The sequence below is a fragment of the Oryzias latipes genome, chromosome 24 (assembly GCF_002234675.1).
Source record: "Oryzias latipes chromosome 24, ASM223467v1".
Taxonomy (NCBI): domain Eukaryota; kingdom Metazoa; phylum Chordata; class Actinopteri; order Beloniformes; family Adrianichthyidae; genus Oryzias; species Oryzias latipes.
Window position 1 is genome coordinate 2,916,278 of NC_019882.2, and position 20,781 is coordinate 2,937,058.

At 42.3% G+C, this 20,781-nt stretch overlaps 1 protein-coding gene across 2 annotated transcripts in view; it reads right to left on the minus strand.

Moving 5' to 3' along the window:
• atad2b (ATPase family, AAA domain containing 2B) overlaps window positions 1-20,781 on the minus strand; it is a 49,070-nt gene that overhangs the window by 13,837 nt on the left and 14,452 nt on the right. For both annotated transcript variants that reach the window (XM_023953093.1, XM_023953092.1), the window contains exons 23-26: window positions 19,531-19,653; window positions 17,475-17,603; window positions 1,293-2,015; window positions 535-671 (exon numbers count right to left, since the gene is read on the minus strand). In XM_023953093.1, the coding sequence (XP_023808861.1) occupies window positions 535-671; window positions 1,293-2,015; window positions 17,475-17,603; window positions 19,531-19,653 (1,112 nt within the window). The remainder of the gene's footprint in view (window positions 1-534; window positions 672-1,292; window positions 2,016-17,474; window positions 17,604-19,530; window positions 19,654-20,781) is intronic.

The window sequence follows — 20,781 nt, forward strand, 5'->3', positions numbered from 1 at the left end:
TACTTTTGGGGCCCAAACCTTTGCAGCACCTTTTAGATATAGAGCAATAAGAAATCAAGTATAGCGAGCTGAAAGCATCTGATGTGGGGCTAATTCCAAACGAGGCGTTGCTTTCGAAAACACAGATGTACAATTGGAAAAGTCTAAACAGCCTCATTTGTAAGTTTTTAAATGACTTAACTATATTTTATTGATACTGACATTAAAAACCAACATTTCCTTTACGATTGCATGTTAAAGTCTTTGAATAGCAACTAAAATCCAACCGAATGATGGGTCTTTTTGTCCCACATTTCTGTCATACTGAAGAATTCATCGGAACTGAATAAAAGAAGAAGAAATGTACTTGAAAGCGCACATTCCACCAAAATCAATACAACTTGCAGTAAATTTACACTTGAAACGGAGCTTAAATCCCCTAAACATTGTCCTGCGTCAAATATCTACAAATGTTTAAATAACTCTGGACTTTCTCTCCAAGTCTACCTTCTCCAGTGTGCAGCTATTTAAACAAAAACTGAAAAAGAGGTTTACCAGGAGCCGCTGGTGATCAACCACGACTGGAGGAAGAGGAGGGGCTGAGTGTGGCTCTTCCTCTGCTCCTCCAGCAGGTCTCTGCAGCTGCTCTGATGAACTCTGATGAATTCTACTGGACATCAGGTTGGATCCATCTGTGACAAAAATCGAGGCTTAGGAACAGATACAGGAAGGAGAACAAACACCAGGGTCCAGTTTTCAAATCACAATTGTTCTCATTTAAAGGCCCATTCTGACAAAAAAGGTTCTTTTTGGCGTTTTTAACATGTTCTTGTTGCATTTTACTGATGTTTATAGAAAATGAAGTGTAAAATTACATTTCTGGGTATTTAATCATTCAAATAAATCAGAAGTAGACAAATAAATGCAGTTTGAAAGAGCTTATTTGTGACATGCGCTCGTCGGGATACAAGCTCCCTGCTCCAAGCTCTATGTAAGGGGGAGGGGTAAAGGGGCGGGGTTGCTCTGTGCCAACTCTGACTCCTAAACTCCTGCTGCTCTGCAGAAACTATGTCCTAGAAAATCGACTGATTTGGGCTAAAAATGGCGTCCTGATTCAAAGACCACTGGGAATGCTTTTAAATAGATCAAAAGCTGATCAGAGTGGGACAACCTGGACAATTAACAGCAGCTACTGTTACTCATATTTGGTTCGTTTAGGCTTTTTTTCTATATATGGATTAAAAGAAGTTCTGGTGGACCAACTGGAGCCCGAATTAAAAGTTGAAGAGAGAAGAACTGCAATCAGTGAGTACCGTCTTTGTGTTCGTCTTCCTCAGTGGTTTCTGTTGGCCGGCCTCCATCCAGCGGACGCTGCTCCTGAGTCCATTTGCTCTCGTCTTTGTGCTCTTCCTGCTCCGGCTTGTTAATGCTCTCAGCTGCGCTCTGAGGAGTCCTTGTGTTCGCCTCGTCGCCGCTCTTCAGGCTCTGCGAGTCCAGGCTGTCCATTGACTCGGTTCCATTCACGTGGCCCACTTGTGAGGTGAAGAGACCCTCAGAGTAATGAGGCTGAATCTGAGCATCCGAAGACTCCGGTCGTTGCATCAAAGGCTGGAAGTCGGCCATTTTGGCGCGGCTGTCTCCATCCGCTGTCGACAAGCACCATGGGTCCACGTTTTTCTCAGCGTTCACAACCTCGACCTCGTTGGCTGGCGGCCCCTTCGCTCCCCCCTCAGGTTCTGGTCCCTGTCGTGCATCGCTGGCATCTGGGGCGTTGGCGTGAGCCTCGTCGGGGGGCTCGTTGGAGCTCTCCTCTTCCGTGGAAGGAACATGAGGGTGATGGCCGTTGGGCTGAGGATCGGCCGCATCACAAGACGATTCCTCATCCTGAGTCAAGCAGGAGTCACTGGGTGCCGCACCTTCCACCTCCGCTTCTGGCTCCTCCTCTTCCTCCTCTATTTCTTTCTTGTAGATCTTCTTCTTGCGTATAATGCCACGCCCCCAGGATGGCCGCCGACGAATTTTCCTCTTGATATGATCTGGAACGAAACAAAAGGAAGCAGAAAGCACTCAGTTTAAGACATATATAAGAAACGTGCAGGTAAAAGGAGTAAAACCATTCAAAGGTGGAGACAAAGGAGGAGACTGCAGTCCCTCTAAATAGATCCTAAACACTAATGACAACAGATGCGGCTTGGAGTTTTAAGTAGAAGAAGAAAGAGCAGAATCCGCCCTGGAAGGGAGGTAAAAGAGTCAAAGCCAGGAGGAGTAAATCCTACATGAAAGGCAGTCAGAAAGCGTTTGGCATCATTCACTGTTTTTACCAGGCCGGCGGACGGAGAGTAGATGTAAGGACAGAGAGCAAACCAATGCAAGACACTTAAACGCTTATTAAAGGAGGTCCTTCACCAGACCCACAAAAAAACATTCTGTTCAAATTCAAAACCTGAATCCAGGGAGGAAAATAAAACAGAAACTCTTCCAGCAGTCAACCAACGGCAAAAAGGAAACGGACCGATAACTAAGACCCTCTATATTCACACGCATGTCTGTCATGTGTGTGAATACAAATGACGCCCTGGACAGGAACAGGAGAATTCATCAGGATCCATCAAGTCCTGTCCTTAAATACTGTCCAGGGACTGTAATGATCCAAATCTGCCAAACGCTAAATCAATCACAGTGGAGAATCATTACCAAAAAAAACACAAACTGTAGCTGAAAGCTGCCAATCAAGGCTTAAAGGTACTACGCTGTCTCATGACTTTATGGCTTTTTTATGAGCAGGTTTGTTTTAATGACCCAGAATCATGTTTTAAAAATGCTCCCGTAGCATTTTCCTAAAGATGGAGGACATAAACTGAGATTAAAAAAAGCATTTTTTGAGTATTTGTTAATTTAAATGAATCATGATCAGACGGATAAATGTCGTTTGAAAAAGTCAGCTTTTTTTTGGGGGGGGGGGGGGGGGGGGGTAAACTGAGAGCTCTCAGAAACAGGGAGGGATGAGGGTACGGGATTGCCAACAGTCCCGCCCACAAGTCGGATGTGAATTTCTAATGAACCCCTGCCGCTCTGCAGAAACTATGTCCTAAAAAAAAACAGGTTTTTTGAGTTTGGCTAAAACAACATAATCATAATTAAAAATTAGAAAATCAATATTGGTTCATCAAAGTTCAAATTTTACATTTCTTTCGAGGTAATTGTGACATTTTTGTGGAATAAAATAAGGTTTTTAGTTACAAAATATTCAGCGGAATCATAAACATGTGGACCAATTCAGGATTTTAGCAGTTGTCACCAACAGCTTTGGATGCTTTTCTTCCACCTTGAAACTTAAACAAAGGAACTAATTTCCTGCAATCCAAAATACCTAATCAGAATTATAAAGAGCTGCCTGATAAATTCATTGTTTTCCACTCATTATTATATAAAAGGGCATTTAAAAAAAAGATGAAGAGAAAACTATGAGGGTCTTCCGCCAGTATCATAAAATCTACATAAACACGTCTTGATATTAACAATTGTTTTAAAAAAAACATTTTTTGTTATTGATCATCACATGCTGCTCATCTTCCTATTGGCTTCTTTGTGAACCTTAAGGTGTTTTTTTTTTTCTATCTGCCGTTGCGTCTTTGTTTCAACCCTCCGCTGCTTTACTTTAACTCCAACAGCTGTCAGTAGGAATCAAATTCTCGTGTTGCATCTGCCCGACTCCAAAAGTGAAATCCATCTTCTCCTTCCTATTCAAATACTCGCTATAATGCGGCTGTAGTGGCTTGAAACTTTTACTACATTCTCCATTTATAATACAAAAGCAGCAGTGACTGCATGAGCTAGGAGCGCCATCTCTTTGGAGAGCTGATAGATGGCTTCCAGTTGTGTTTTCCAAGCACAAAAAAGGCACTTTACAAAAAAAAAAAAGAAAGAAAAAGAAAAAGAGGGGTTGCAGAGTCCAGAGACTTTGAAAGAATTGGGGGAGGCCTGGCCAGCTGGATGCTCAAAGGCTATCGGGAAGCCAGTTTGAGTAAGAGCCGCTCTCAAAAGGGAACAGGGACTGCAGCCAGAGATTATTTTAAGGTAGGAAGTAGCTTTCATTTTTTATTCCTCCAGATCTTATCTGAAGGTTGCAGACAGTGGGGCATCCTGTGCAAGAGACGGCCAGATCTCAGGTGTGACTCCAACGTGGATAGTTGCTCGGCTATACTCGCGATTTAGGTGGAAAAGGAGCAAAAACAAAGCTCCAGAAACCAGGCCAGGCATCATGGGTATTTCAGTGGCATCATATTTTGTGAGGCAAAAAGCTCACGTGATCAAAAACGTTGGTCTGAATCCGTGGTTGCAGTCGTCGTCGTCGAGGCAGAACCAGGTTTTTAGTCCTGCCGTTGCTCAATTTCATCACAGAAGCTTTTATTAATGAAGGTTTTCCAGAGAAGTCTTCATTAAAACAGCTTGTTTTTCCTCAAACACCAAGTCATATGCATAAAAAGACTTAAAATGCAAACCTTCCACGATCGGACATTCCGATCACACAAATCAAAACAATCAATCAACAGTGCAAGAAAAAAGGTCTTCCCGGGGTCAGCTATCAGCACTGAAGCTATAAAGTGTGCTCCTGGGGGAGGGAAAGGTGAGTCGGAATGGCAGCAAATGACTCGTCATAGTCAGCTCTTAAATAATGCATGAGGAGTGTTGGAGCATGAAGAGGCAGACAAGAGATATGCTGATGGGGATGGGAGGAAGCAAGAGAGAATACCACTGCACTTTGTTATAATTAGAAGAACTCCTCAACTTCTACAAGATTAATGCAGAGGCAGGCATTTCCCAGCTTCAACCGCACACTCCTGTCAGAGCGCCGCACAAAAAGAATCAAACGCTTCTCAGCCCCAAGCCTCAGGAGCTCGCTATCCAAATGGAGAAAAGTATTAAATAAATAAATCAGACCTGTGACATCTATGGACAATTTTGCAGTAACACGAAATCCCTGCTGTCATCTCCGTCGCACAAAACTGTGAGTACAGATGCAATCGTCAGTGCTTTAACACTAAACCCCGAATGAATCTTTAATTCAGACTGCATTTTACTGTGAAAAAAAAACTAACTTCTGTTAAAGATCAGGTCTTAGCATGCCTCTTTTACAGGAGATCTCAGAATTTGTGGCTGAAATGCAACTATTGGTCTTCTACAAACAAAATAGTCTGTATTTAAGGGAGGGAAAATGCAAAGGAGGAACAATAATGTATCTTTGCTTCAGAAAACATAAGCAACAAAAAGGTTATCCTGAACTTCCATCAGCCCCTGTGGGGCTTTCAGCCGTTTCTAAACCACTGAAGGAGAAATAACACAAAACTATTACACACACAATGACCACTAATGTTCTCAGAAAGGACGTGCAGATGTGAGGAAACTAAAAGAGACTTTGAAACAGATTATTCACAGGATCGAAATGAGGAACACCTATTTAGTACTTTGCATTCAAATCCCCAGCATAGATGAAAGAAAAATGAAGAGCCTTTATTTATTTTTTTTAGCACTGAACTTCAAATAGCTTCTTGAGCTGTAAAACTGCATTTATCCTGTTTTAATTTGTATCAAAGCTCCCGACTCTCCCTTTAATGGTGGAATCTCATGTCTACATCCATGCAGGCCTGAGGGATACTGTGTCTGCAGGAGTGCAGGAGGTTGACTCCTCTTTAACTAATCATTTTAGATCATAAACCTCCCGTTTCCTCCTCGCTTTCATCCTGCTGGAACATCACTGACTCAGTTATCTAATGTGACGGACACACGTGGAGGTTTGGTTCATTCTCCTGTACATCCCCCACCATGTCTACCCAAAGTATAAACCGTTGACTGGATGTGAGAACTGGACGTTCTTGATAATCAATATTTTTTTCTGAAAGTTATTCAGGTTATGAGCAGACCAATTAGATGATCCAGCTGGCCCCCACGTCCACAGTTCTAAATGTTTGATGGATTTTGTGTACAGTGTTGCCTCGTTTTCGCGGGGGACGCGTTCCCTAAATAACCGGTGATATGTGAAATTCACAAAGTAGGATTACAGATGTTTTAAGGCTGTAAAAGCCCTGACTACCACTTTATAGACTTTATTTTCAAAGTTCCAAAATTTTATAGAATGAAAACAAAGATTTGATCGCGATCAGAAATGCAAATTTAGTAAACTGAAAGCATTCTTGACTGAAAATGTGTGAGGATACAAAAAATAAACCGCAGCATAGCAAGGAAACGCTGTATTAGTCAGTGCTCTGCTACCTTGTTAACATGTTCTTGCTGATCCTGTTTTCTTCCCCTGTAGTTTAAGTTCTTCAAGTTATAAACTGACCAATCAGAGGCCTCAATAAAAGTCGGGGGAGCCTGCTGGCCTCTGACAGATTCCGTGTAGCCCGTTTACAAGTGGTAGGGGTGTGGCCTTCCAACTAACTCACTCCTGATTGGGGAGAGTGGCTGCCATAGAAACGACAACTCAGACCAACTCGGGCCAATCACTGCTAACTTCTGGCACCAACATGGCAGCGGCTGTATCGCTAAAAAAAGAAGCGACTGAACTGACTTTATTTGGTTGGAGCCATTTTCTATGGATGACGTCCCCCTCACTCAGTCTAGTTCCTCAGATACTGTTGATGGCGTAAACTACATTTATACGTGATCAAACACTTCAGGAGAGCGGTCACGGTGCACCACCATGACGTCCGGTCCACATCTTTCAGTCGTGAAAGGACGGCGGCCGTTTGTCATCCTCACGACACACTTTGCAGACTTGATGAGATGTCCAGATCAATAAAACATCCCATCTGTGCCTCCTGAAATTAAGGAGATCAGTCACTTTCTCCGATTTCTATATCCCCGTCTTTCCGTTTCACTGACAAAACTCTGTTTTTTCTGCACATTGAAAACAAAACAGAGGCTGGGAACCAGTCGGTTCATGTAGCGTAAAGCGTTAGAGGATACCGTTAGTGACGTTACCGTCTTCACTGGTGTCAGACAGAAAAGGAAAAAAAAACAAATACAACCTAAACATGCTTCAGTAGTAAAATCACACGTTTGCAAGATTATTCAGTGTTTCCACCTCTGCTGCAGAGGAAATGGCCGGTGGGATGACAGTACCTGCGGTGCCCTCTTCACAGAAGACAGACATGCCCTAATGCACCAGCAGCTCCAGGAACTGTTGAATATGTCAGCCTGCGTTCGCTCCTACAGTCACAGGGGGCCATGAAGGCTTTCTGGGGAAAATATCTGCTGCCCCAGCACACGCCTGCAGAGGCGTGTGCTGGGGAGAGGCGCAGTAATGCGATCCGCAGCGGTCGGCTACTTTTGAATAATGCCAGTGAACGCCGTCCTTGCCGAAAGATGAAAATATAGCCGGGCGCCTGGCGAGGATCTAGCGAAGCATGTTCATCTGCCAGATTGTGACAGTCCTGACTGTCAGAAACTCTGACAGCGCTAGGAAAATGAGGAAAAACTGAGGATCAGCGTCAGTGTGAATAAACCCTCTTTAGGCCACATCCTCAGAACTTGCATTTTCATTCATTTACCGCTATGATCCACTTCTTTACTATGAGCAGATGTTATAAAGGTGGATGGAAATTTCTGTATTTTAAGCTTCGCCATCAACTGTACTTGCAGTTTGTTTTTTTTCAAACAAATTTATGACACAATTCCAGTGAAACTTGGCGTAAAGTCGGATCTTACAGGCATTCCATATTCTGTCCATGTAGACCAAGTAGTGTTAAAACATCCAGTTGTATTTGTAGAGAAAGAGACATTATGTCCATTTTATGAATTCTTTGTACAACGTCTTACCAGTCCTCTGTCGTTGGTTGTACAGGTTTAAGCCATTTTCTGGCTGCCAGTACAATGTACAGCAATTTCTTATGGGTCTTCTGTTTTGTGAGGCCATATAGGACACGTTTACCCAAAAATAGACTTTCAAAGGACAAAGGGAAGTCAATAGAACACACATTGTGCAAGGTTCATGAATCTCAGACCAGAATTTCTTGATGGTTCCACAAAATGTGGAAGTAATTGGCTTGATTATTACCGCACCTCGAACATGTGCTACCTGTTCCTATAGGTGTTTTGTCTGAGAAGGAGTAGCAAAAAACATCATCATGCTCTTCCAACAGAATTCACACCAAATGTTTGATATCCTGTTTGTTCCTGACATACATGACAATAGTGAGCCCTCCTTCTCGCTCCCATTTATCCTCTACATAAGACGTGTTCTCCCCTTTATGCGCCACGATAAGATTGTATCATTTTGAAATTATTTGTGGGGGGCATTTTGATTTTATTAACATTTTACATGTTTGAATAAAACCTCGGGTCAACAGCGGGTATTTGAATTTTTGGATTGAAATAGTGCCTGACCTGTAAACATCACACTTCCTTGTGCAAAAATGACTTGTAATCAGTTGATCCTTTTGCAATCCATAATTTAAATCTACCATCATACTTGTTAAGGGTAAACTCGGAGTCATACGCACTAACGCACACCATCTGAGAATTTTGGAGTCCTCCACTAAGTTGCATTTTTGAATTGTATCATTCAAGTTTTTAATAATGCTACTTAATAAGGGATCACCCTGAAAAGAAATTTGTAACTTGACATCAGCTAATTAAGCTTCCAATGGTTTTAGAACCTTTCAGCTCTAGATCTTTCCATCCTGCAGTGTTTGCTGGAGGCCTCAGCTGGGCAGCACAGAGGCATTCTTGTAAGCAAGAGAGATTTCTACCACTTTCAGTTTGTGATTTTATTTCAGAATTGCAACTAATTGCTCTGTATATCAGTTTAAACAAAGTATTCCTAATGTGAGGCTACAAAAGATGATTTAAGTTCAAACAAACTAAACAAAATTCTATTGCTAATGTTCCTTTTATTTTGAAAAAGAATAAGCTGTTAAAGGTTGGTCATAGTGTGCAATGATATTGAAGAACCCATGTATGATAAATATACACCGTTTACAGAAGAACATTTTATCCATAAAATGGATTTTCTTCAATCAAATTTCAATATGTTTTGGCTGCTGCAAACAAACAAAACACTATGGATCTCCAATCAACTGCTTCTCAGAGGGAAACCTAAACAATAATCTACATTTCTGGTCCTTTACTGAATCAGAATCACAGAGTTTACGAGATGCAATTCCTAACATGATTCAAGCTTGTGATATTAATACAACTGACATAAAAACATGTAAAAATGCAAGAAGTTACTCAATATACTATATATACTAAAAAATAGGGGTGCTCCGATCAGGATTTTTGGGGCCGATCACCGATCCCCGATTGCTGGAAGCTGTATCACCCGATACCGATACCGATCACCGATTACAGGGTCTATTTGAAGCCTTCTATTTATCATGTAGCATAATTTTTTAAACAATATTTAACAACAATGCACATTAAGTATTACAATTAAGAGAAGACAACGCATCATGAATTGACAACTGTGTATTTATTTGGAAGCAACATTTCCAACAAATAAACTTAGCAGCATGTGTTTGGTTATTAGGAACAACTTAGGACTTAACTAATACAACTTTCCTGGAGAATATATAAATAAAATAAGATAAGACATAACATCTGAGTCTTTAAATTTAGCTTTAGGCTACTTTTAAAACTGCAACAAAAAAGGCTATAGCCAAAATATTGTTTTAAGTCAGTCAGACATTGGTTATTGAAATATTTACGCCCTGGCAGAGTGTAACGTGAATCTAAATAGGACATGAGTCGCTGGAACCCTTCGTATTCCACAACAGACAGAGGCTGGTGATCTAGGCAAATGAATTCCATTATTTTGTCTGATATCTCTTTATGCTTCTTACTGTCCCTGCTGTAGGGTTGCTTTCTTTGAAATGTCTCTGTTACTGACAGCTGAGTGAGTGGCGCTTGAGTTGCTGAACTGTCTCGCTCTCTCTTTGCGCTAGCTAACTTTGAAAACTGCTCATATTCCTTTACGTGACTAACCTTCAAATGTCTGATGAGGTTGGTGGTGTTAAAATGTTTTGCGTGCTTTCCGCCTCGTGGGATTTGCTTGGTACACACGTTGCAGATTGCTAATGTATTATCTTTTTCGCACACCACGTAGAATTGCCAGACCGGTGAAGCCATTTTTAGCAGCGCGTTAAAAAATCGTCTCGCGAGTTTTGCGTCATCTGATCGGCTTTTCTGGATCGGCCTTTATAGAGACGGCCGATCAAACATCCCAAAGCTATAATCGGCCGATTATGATCGGCGACCGATCAATCGGAGCACCCTTACTAAAAAATAATTAAAATACAAATATTTCAATTCGGAAATAAATGATTTCGATCTGCTGTTAACTTGACCCCAATTTCTAAGGGTTATGACATCATCTGTTTTATGACATCATCTTTTATTCAGGTTTTACTACAAACTGAAATCTACAAACTGGATCTTTTCTTAAAGTCATATTTGCTGGGAAAAATAAAAACAATATAACGGGAAGTGCAGAATAACAAACAATAATCAGACTTCTGGAAAGTTACTGGCTCGTATTTACAGTGTGGGAAAATGCCTTCTGTGAAAAAAACTAAACAATCTTAAATACAATTCTTTAGTATCCCGGCTGCTCTTTGTAATTGCATTTAACTTATTTAAAAAAAAAGGCTGATTTCATCATTCTGGGGTTTTTTTTGTTTTGTTTTTTAAAATCACAGGTTTTTAAAACCAGAGTTCAATTCCCCCCAAAAAGCTAAATGTTAGCATTTTCGTTAAGAAATAACACAGACTTTAGGATTTCTAATCAAAATAAAACAATTATGGCCCCTTTAGTTTAAAAGAAATTGGTATTAGGCAGAAATGTTTGTTCCCTTCATTAAAGCAGCATCACCTAAAGCAGAACTCATGTCTCTATGCTCACTTATATTCCAAAAAAAGTCTAACACATACAGATGGTCAAACAGTAAAGCGGCTGATTAGTCTCAGAAATTTACATTACAATCTAAAAACTTTGTAGCTGGCGTGCAGACGCATTTCTGTATTTGTTGCCACTAATTCTCATGCATTATGCTCCATAATTAACCCACTTTTGATGTCATTTGGAGGAAATTGCATTTTCTTCCCGTTTTGTTCTGCTGTCAAAATTAACAGTACAACACTGATCCCGTTTGGCCGCTAAATTAAAGTTGTACATTTCCTCATTTTACATTTTAATCCAAAGGAAAGTATTTCCTTAAAGCAAAAGTCTGGTCATTTTAGAAATTTAAGGCAAAAAAAAAAAAGAGTTTTATTCAACTTTGAAGGAAATTAACAGTCAAAGAAACACTTTTCTTATGTGTATTTCTAGAAACCTCTAGTTAAAGTGAATCTGACTCATCCCATTAAGAGTATTATGGGATGTAAGCATGCATTGGTGCAACCACATCATCTCGCCTTTGCCGGATTCCGGAAAATTCTTTGTTTCACGCGAGGAAGGTTTTCAAAATCTGTTAGAAGGCAATAAATTCCAAATGTCAAGTTGTGAGCTTGAAAGTAATTTACATGCAGACCATAACACACCAGGCTGGTGACTTAATGAGAAAACAGATACCGCATCGCTCCGTATCAAGTAGTTTTAGTCCGTCCGATAGATAGTTTGGGGCCCGCAAAACAAATCCATAAGTCATTTGAGCTAATCAAGCACTAATGCATCATGTTTGGGCAATTGTTCCAGTCAATTACAACTTATCAGAATGAGGAAAAGAGAGAAAGCAGCCCATTAGGCTGCTTGGCGTTCGCTGGCGTATGATGTTTGCTGAAGCTGACTAATCGACTGCATTATGGCAAAAAAACAATGAGAATAAAACCCCAGGAGGCCAGAAAAGTTTTTTTTTGTTGTGGTCTGTTTGTAGTCCAGAGTAAATGAGTTATTCTGTGGTGCTGAAAAAAGATTTGAAATGCAAACTAATTGGAAAGAAGCAATGACTTCAAGAAAATCTAAGCTGTCAGTTATTTGCACACGGGTCCCTGAATAATGGAGATATATTTGAAGACAAAACAAACCGTCAAAACAAAAGTGATGCATTTGATTAAGAGGCCCATCAGCAGAGGTGTCACTGTTTGTTTGCTGTGGGGAAAAAGCAGAGGAATTTTGGGGGATTTATTCTCATTCTAACAAAAACAAAACAAAGAACTGCTTGTCGGAAAAGACACAAAATACCCCGTCGATCCGGCATCTGGAGAAGCTCGTTCTCCGCTAGAGTGTGCACACCCGTCTGTTAATATGCAAAGAATCGCGAAATAAATCTGACATTTTTAGAATGCGTCGATACCTTCATCATCGGAACACAGTGTTTTCAAAATTAGTCCTCGTAAAATGCAGTGATTGTGTCGAGTCGGTCTGAGTCAACGGTTTCATGGCAACCACTCTGCCCTATCAGGAGCGAGCTTGTTGGGAGTCGAAGCCACTTAAAAGCGGCGTTTAGGAACTCTGTCGAGGACTTTGAACATTAGATGTGGTGGGCCAGCAGGCTCCACCTACTTTTATTGAGGCATCTGATTTATAACTTAAACTTGCAACAGCAAAGATTTGGGTGGAAAGAATAGAATAACTGAGTTTTAGCGTTTTATTTCTCTATAGGAGGATTTTGGCTTCCTGGAGCCAGCGGGTCCTTCCTGTATGGAGTCACTCTGTCCAGGTCTCATATACAGTCAATTATCCAAATTGCATTAACATTTCTGGGAACTGGATAGTCCCGTACTATTTAGTCTTTTTGATGGAGGGAATTTGGAGCTCAATTTTCCTCTGCCAGCTACCAGTGTTTTCTCATTCTGCCCCCTTAGAGGCAGAACTGAATCCTCAAAAAGAGATGATTCATCACTTCCTGTTTGTGCTTGATGCCTTTAACAACATATTTCAGTATGTTTTTTTATATTGAAAACCATTGAAAGAAATACTTTGGGTGGATTTAAGCGTGATGACACGCTTACATAGCAGCCAGAGACACAGAATGTATAGAAAAGGCAGGACTCCTGCAGGTCAGGAAGAACAAAAACTCACATTTAATCTAAATAATATAAGTATTAAAGGGAAAAAAAGCTATTTGTAAGCTTCTGATGATTGAATGTTGGCTTAAAGTCCCACTCCGATCATCTTTTGATCTAGTGTAAACAATTGTGCTGATTTAATAATGACTATGCCGTTTTTAGCCAAAACCCAAAAATTCCAGGACAAAAGTTGTGTCCAAATTCGAGGGCTGTGTCCTTCAATGGCCGCGGCCTTGCCGGTAAACGTTGGCCGGGTCCTTCGTCGAGTGGGTAGGTCGGACGTTCACCGTTACATCGGTGAATGTCCTGTCGCCTAGCAACCGTGAGTCCCGAACAGAGAGGAGTAGTGAACCAGTCATGGGGCTCAAAATTTTCCTGCCTTATTTGATCCAACTTTGAATCTTGGAGGTGCAATTATAAAAAGGTGTAATTATTTCCAACTACGGGTCTCGCTTCACAGTCCGCCATTGTCAGAAAATCTCCGGGTTAGGCCGCAATGCATCGTGGGATATGGACAGCATAGGAGGATCCACCGGACCAATCCTTGAAATCAGAAAAATAAGTTTCTGCAGCAGCAGAAATTCCTTACATACTCACCTCTGAGTTGTGAGTGGAGCATCCCCGCCCCCCTTCCTGTTGCTAAGAGCCTCTCCCGCTAGCTAACAGCCCTTCGTGGTCCCACCCAGCGTATTTTCTACGTCACAACTCAGACACATTTTTCGGTCTGCTTCCAATTCTCAACAGTTTGAATATAGAAATAGATATTCAGATTTGAGCTCAACTTTCTTTTATATATGCCCACCAGGATAAGAAAAATGTCACAACAATACAATAAAAACGCAAAGAACGAAAGTTACGCTACCCACTCTGCTTCTATGAATCAACCAGAGGCGGAGCTTCAAGCTCTGAAGTACCGCCCCTGGCGGTCAGGAAGGGATAAAATAAAACGCCATAATCATCAAGGGCTTGGTTTTTATTTTATTCTTAGTATGATAAGCGCTGCACATTGTAAACCTTTTATTCCAGTTAAAACCTTTACTAGAAGTCTCTGGATCTCTGGGATCAATAACCTTTTTAATAAACGCTTTAAAGAAGTAATAATGGCTTGTCTCATTGCAGAAAATGGCCTACGAAGGCATTTACAAAAATAAATAAAACGATAAATCCTTACATCGATATGAGCTAGTCGTGAAAATGCAGCATATTCATGCCACAACAGATTTTGCCCCCAAGTCTTTTTAATGGAGATATGAATCACCTATGATCAAAAACGTTCTTAAGATCCTAAAGCTACTGTCACCAAACTATCTCACATGGCTAATTATCGCCTATTTTTATTATTTTTACTCAACTGTTCAAGCTATTTCACAGAAGATCTCTGTTTAGGTGATTTTTTTATGCGTTATGTGGGACTCTGATTGGGCGGATTCGAAAAAAAATCGAACAAAACCAGATCAGAGCTTCCCTAGTAGAAATGACTTCAGCTTAAAAAATAAAACATAGGTTTTTGTAGACTTTAGGTATTACAGTGAAGTCTTGACGTGGGAAATGGGCGTGAAGGAGTGAAGCGTGATGTGGCGAACACGACAGTGGGGGGAGGAGGAGCGCAGCGGCTCGGTGGTCTTTGCCTCAGGCGAGCTACCCAGCAAATTCTGAGGACGCGTCGTTCAGGCCGGTAACATCTCCTGCTCTCAAAGCTCAGCAGACGACGACAGACTTTTACTTTGACACCGTAGAAACAGCGCTGACCTAAATCAAACTAAATTTCTTTTCGCACCCAACGGAAATAAAAGCGAGAACCAGAAAACAAAAGCATTTGAAGGGCCTGCCGAGCATCATAAACGACACCTGAGATGGCTTAATTATGAATGAAAAGAAGGCACTCTGCCTGAACCAGATCCTCGTGGCTGTGCACTACAAGTGAACCTGGGCCTGAGGCTCATTGTAATGGGCTTTTCTGGTTCTCCAGGGAGGGAGTGGCAGAGATGGGGAAGGATTGCAAAAAAAAAAAAACTAAAAAATAAATAAAGACTGTGACAGTGCTCTCCACCACGCTAATGGAAGCCCGCCCTTCCTGTTTTTCTGAGCATTAACAGCTGTAAGCTCTGCCACCCTCCCCACCCTGAGTGACCTGGCAGCAGCATCTGGCCCAGCCATCTGCATCGCCACGGCTGGGCTCATCCCGGGCTTTTAACACCTGATTCGGAAAACACCTCGACGCTTCGAAAGCCGTAGAAGTGCATATCACAGGCACTTTTCAACTCTGCCTGCCCAGAGCTGAGGAGAAGGGGGGGGGGGGGGGGGGGGGGGGGGCAAAGGGTAGGTCAGCTGAAAGCTCAGTAAAGCTGCAGGTAACTAAACGGCTCAGAACCGGCTCCCACCTGCAGGAAAAGCGGAGGGAAACCGTGACCTTCAGGTGTGCCGACCTTCCAGAAAAGAAAAAAAAAGGGGGGGGGGGGGGGGGGCTCGGAGTGACCCGACTGCGAAGGCCACCATTCTCTATTTACTTCTTCAAAACCAGCACATAAAAACACCTTTTGCGTTCAGACTTATGATCAATCGGCCACCTTTCTCGCTGGACACGAGAAAGAAGTTAAACTAATTCATAAATGACAGCATCAAAACCCCTAATGGTCATAACCCTGACAAAAAGCTGCTTTTTCAAAGTAAAAGTCTATCAGGGTGTATTCAGACTCGAAAACTCCTTTGTTCCGTATCAAGTCCCGAACCCTGCGTTTAGTCTGTATTCACACCGGCATCAAGCGGACTGTTCTGTTCCGCACCAAAGCTTGTAAACTAAACCACATGACTAAAAATCTCCTCAGTCGCTGGCCAGGAACTCTGAGGGCGGCTCAAAACAAAAAGGGAAAGACGGATTGCTGCGCTCTGTAACCCTCATCAGGACAGTTAACTTATCCAAACGTCGCATTTCCATTACCAGTTTTGAACGTCGGGAACAAAACCTTTTACTTGTTACTTGGGCACGGCGAGGCGTGCTGCAAGGCGGTTACCGTGTTAACTCAGAGGATGCCAGCAACAGCAGTGATGCGGAGACGTCGAGTATGAAGGGATAAGTGTTTATGGCACATCGATTGTCTGGAAAACAGCGAGAGAAGTCGTCTTGACGAGTCTGCATTCATCCGACCACATTTCAGTGAGTGGCTGTGTCTCATGGTTGTGGTGTTATGGCGCCGTTTTGAGAGAATTCTGTTAAGGAAGCTACAAGGTAGCTTGAAGGGTGATGTCACAGCAGCGCACGGCGCGTAACGAGACACAGAAAAGCGAATGAAATGCGTTTTCAGCAGTGTTTAAATAAAAGTAACGAGTAAGTAGCTGGACTCTTTTCCTTCTCCTTGTGGTGATAACACGACAATCGTTGCTTCATTTGTCCACGGCTCACCTGCTGCCACATTCTGACTGTGTTTACGTCGGCTACGGTGGCCGTTTTGGTCCAGCTGATCCGCTCTGACGACGGATTGTACTCAGACGGAGGAGTCTCAGAGCAAATTGGAGAAGGAACCTCCAAAGATGGGTCAGATTGGTCCGTTTGGGTGTATTCAGACTGAATATTGGTTCCGTGTTATCGTCTGGTTCACTTTAGCCTAACCAAAAGTGTCCAGTCTGAATACACCCCTAAGTATTGACCAAAGCTGCATAATAGAACTGACTTATGAACTCCAAAGAAGTCAAAATGACTTTATGTTAATTTAAGAAAAACAAAAGGACAAAATTCTGTCAAAATAAGTTATCCCATCAACTTCATTCTGATTTAATGACGCATTGCTAAAACGTTACATCAAAACCACTAAATGATGATAATAAGCAGCCTTGAGGGGAACGAAAGGAGAAAAGTCAGAAATCAATTTACAAGCAAAGGTCCAGCTTTGCATGAACAGAATTGCTCTTTCAAAATAGTGTAACCTGGTTTGGAAAAAAGAAAAGAAAAAAAAAGGTCCATACACCAAAAAACGGGCTTCACTCAAGATATTCTAATGGGAGAATAGCACCATCTAGTGGTCGTCTGTAAAACTACATAAACACAATCTCCAACTCCATCGTTTAATTACATTTGTTAATCGTGTACCTTTACCGTCTAGTCCATTATTTATAAATACTTTTCAAAATAAAAGCAACATGTTTTTAATGTCATTTAACAAACTGGTTCATGCTAAATTCTCTTTCTCAAGACACAGATCTTAATCTCCTGTGCCCACATCAAAAGAACAAAGTCCTTCTTACTTCTCATTTGTTCAGCTGGTAATCTCATTAGTTTGCCCCCTGCCTGTCCTTTGCCCATCCCTTCACCCCAAGACGCATGTTGTTTACCTCAGGCGGCGTGTAATTGCTGTGTTGCGCGCTCACGTTCTGAATGGTTGAAGCAGAAGGCTTCATTAACACGGCTGCTCGCTGTTCTCTAGAGCGTTTGTGAGGGAGCCGGCAGGTGCGTAAACATCACCTTGAAGGGTGCAGAAACTTTGAGGAATCCTTACTTGTGGTGCAGGATTTCTGTGTCACTTCCCCCTGAGTGCTGCTCCTGGTCCGCTCCTCTCCGGTGTCGTGGTTCTTTCGAGCCGGCGGTGCGCCTGCAGAAGCTGCCGGCTCAACGGGCGCCTGGAAGTCTGCAGAGGAGAACTGCCATCAATGCAAGGCAACACTGGTTCTGCATTGTGTGCACGTAAAACACTGTGTGTGCAAAGTGAGAAACAAACGGTGGCTGCGTCTTACATGAGTAGAGTTTGATGCAAAGTGGGGGGCAGGGGGTGCATTGACACCGACTGACAGTCTCTACTCTCAAAAGTTTCTCTTTAACGATAGAGAAACAGTGAAAAGTGACGTATTTTTGGTTCCAAATAAAGACTTTTTGAAGAATGTGTGGAACGACAAAACAAATGTGTTTGATAGAACCACACATGAAGATAAACTTTGATAAGAACATGAAAAAAGCTTTGAATTACAGTAGAATTTAGGCTACATTGCAGCAGAAAACCAGATCTGCCGTGATGCTAGCACACGTGGATTGCTGAATTACCTTAAAGAGCAAATGCATTGAAATGCCAGAAAGAAAGCACGTCTCTTTCCAAATATGTGCGGCAAGTGCGGAACCTTTTTTTTGCCCGCACGGACCCAGACGAAGGGTTAAGTTTAGGATTACGGGTTACGGTCAAGCTGCGTTATCACCGAACGCAAAGACAGACGCTTTCAATGTTAAGTCAATGTTACAGAGGTGATCTGAGGTCCAGCGGCGTGATTTGAGCGACGGAGTGTGGGTACCCCTCTGAACCAGATGGCCCATTGATTCCCGTCCTGACTACTGTTGTCAGAAGGCGGGTACACCTGGACAGTCTGACGCGGGGCGGATGAGGCTCCCGGGAGGCGAACTGGCGGCCAGACAGAACCCCACTGCGGGATGAGGAGTCAGCCTCTTCATTTGTGTTAAGTTTTATTTTAAATACGAGCGTCTAGAAACAAAATCCAGCCTTGGACGCAGTTAAAATATGTCCGGGCAACGCAGCAATGTGCCATCTTCTCTTCTGCCCCACCTGAGCTTGAGCCACTGGACGGGGCAGACGCCCATGCACTACTGCTCCGGTGTGACATCCCAAAAGCTCATTCATTCTGACTGAACGTCTTTGCAACAGTTGGACTGACAGCCATTCAAAAGGAAAAATACTCAGAAATGCATCAATGAAATGATTTTTTTTTAATCACATTTGTTCAAAAACATGGCCGACCCTGCAGCAACAGCTGTGTCGCTCCAAAATGAAGTATTTAGGAAACATCCCTCATCACATTGCACAATTCCACACTGTATTAAAAGATGATGTTCAGTAGGTACTATTTATTTTATTAGACTTGAGTTGGAGAGCATCCTGTTAAGACTGATTTATGGAATCGTCGCCTCCTGATTCGCAGAACGAATGGCGTTGTGAGATTTCCACCTCTACTGATGCAACATGTGCCAAAAATACAGATATATTTATGGAATTATACGCTTCATAACGAGACTAAAGCAAAAGGAGCTCAAAAAATAAATTCATAGTCAAAACTTGAGGTTTAAGTCACAGCATTTTTCATCAGAAAGACGCCCTGCCTTCATATTTTGCCTATTTCACTGCAAAAGAAAACTGCAGAGGTTTACATGCATCCACGCAGCTCTTTCAAATGACATAAAATAGTCAAACAAAAACATTTAAATTGAAAATAAATGTGAATACTACAGGGTTGTGTTCTTGTGTCTTTATGAACCCTACATTGTGTCTTACAGGACCGCGCCGCAGGCATCCCCCTCACAAACTCTACACAGACTTAATGCTTTCAAGACCTGTGGACTAAACCACTGGTTTTTGTTTTTTTGGGGGGGGGTATCAGGTTTTGTATTGTGTGAAACAAAAGACTAAAATCAAACGGTCAGAGAAGGTGGGCTGGAAACCGCAGTCAGCATAAACTAGGATTCATTTTCCCAGCACACTGAAACATCCAGAAACTATTTCTCAGCAGTCTGCTGGTGAAGAGACACGCTGTACATCTCAAAAGTGGAGCCCTTACCCCTCTTTTTGCGCGCCTCCTTTATCTCCTCACACATGCGGTCAAACTCCGGGTCCAGCTCAGCGGCAAATATGGCGTGGGCCGTGTCCTTCAGACTGCAAGCTCTGTGCCGGATCACCTTGTCTGAGGAAGGAAGCGACGGAGAAACGTAGCGTTAATGCTGCGCGGATCAACGCGTGTTCTGGTCATGTTATGCCTGTAGGAGAAGCATCGTGTTAGGAAGGAGGCGGCGGGGTTTTCTCACAGCTTCAGAACGGTCAGACACATGTGGGGTCAAATCTGGATCCGCTTAAAGTAAATTCAAACACACAAAAAAACTGGAAACAGCTGGAAAAGTATTGAACATAAACTTGAACTTGATATAAAAAAAAAAAATGAAAATTTAAACGCTCGCCCAAAGTTTAGTACATCAGAGGAGGAATGACACCATTAATAGCCAACATTAACTGTGTGTGAGAACTGGACAGAGTGACTCCTCCCCACTGGCGTTCCAAGTCCAAGAAGTCAAAATCCCATAGACTTCCATAGGGAAACAAACAGCTGGTACTCAGTCGTTCTATTAGTCAGAAGAACCGTTCCTTTTTACCTTGTTCTTGATAATCGTCTCTTTTTATATGTTTTCTCTGTAGTTCCAGGTATTCATGTTATAAACTGACCAATCACATGCCTCAATGAAAGTAGGTGGAGCCTGCTGGTCCCCCAACATTTTGAATATTGGACGGATTTCGCCCAATTTCAAGTGGTCGGGGCTGTGGACGTCCAACAAGCTCACTTCTGATTGGTGAGAGTGGTTGCTATAGAAACTCAGAATGACCAATCGCCGCTTACTGGCGACGTCTGGCTCCAACATGGCAGTAGCTGCGTTACCGTTGACTGTGAAGTTGCGCAAATTGGATTTGCGATAATAAATTTGTCTAATAAGCACACAACAATTTCAATAAATAAACCATTATCTATGGGTGACGTCACTCACTCGCTCCAGTTCACAGATACAGTCAATGGTAGCCAATGGGCTTTTCCAGTTCACAATGTTTATTTTTCTTATTTAAAGCCACGTTTTTACTCACTGTAAGCTGACCCTGACTGGACCCCATAGATAGATTCGCTGCAGGACAGAACCACACAGCCATGAGAGAAAAGGCTGCAGCCATAGAAATCAACATGCATCATTTCTTGACCGCTTTGCATCTTTAATACCTTTAATGCAGCTTCCTTCATACATGTACCAACGCCTAAAACAACATTTCCTTC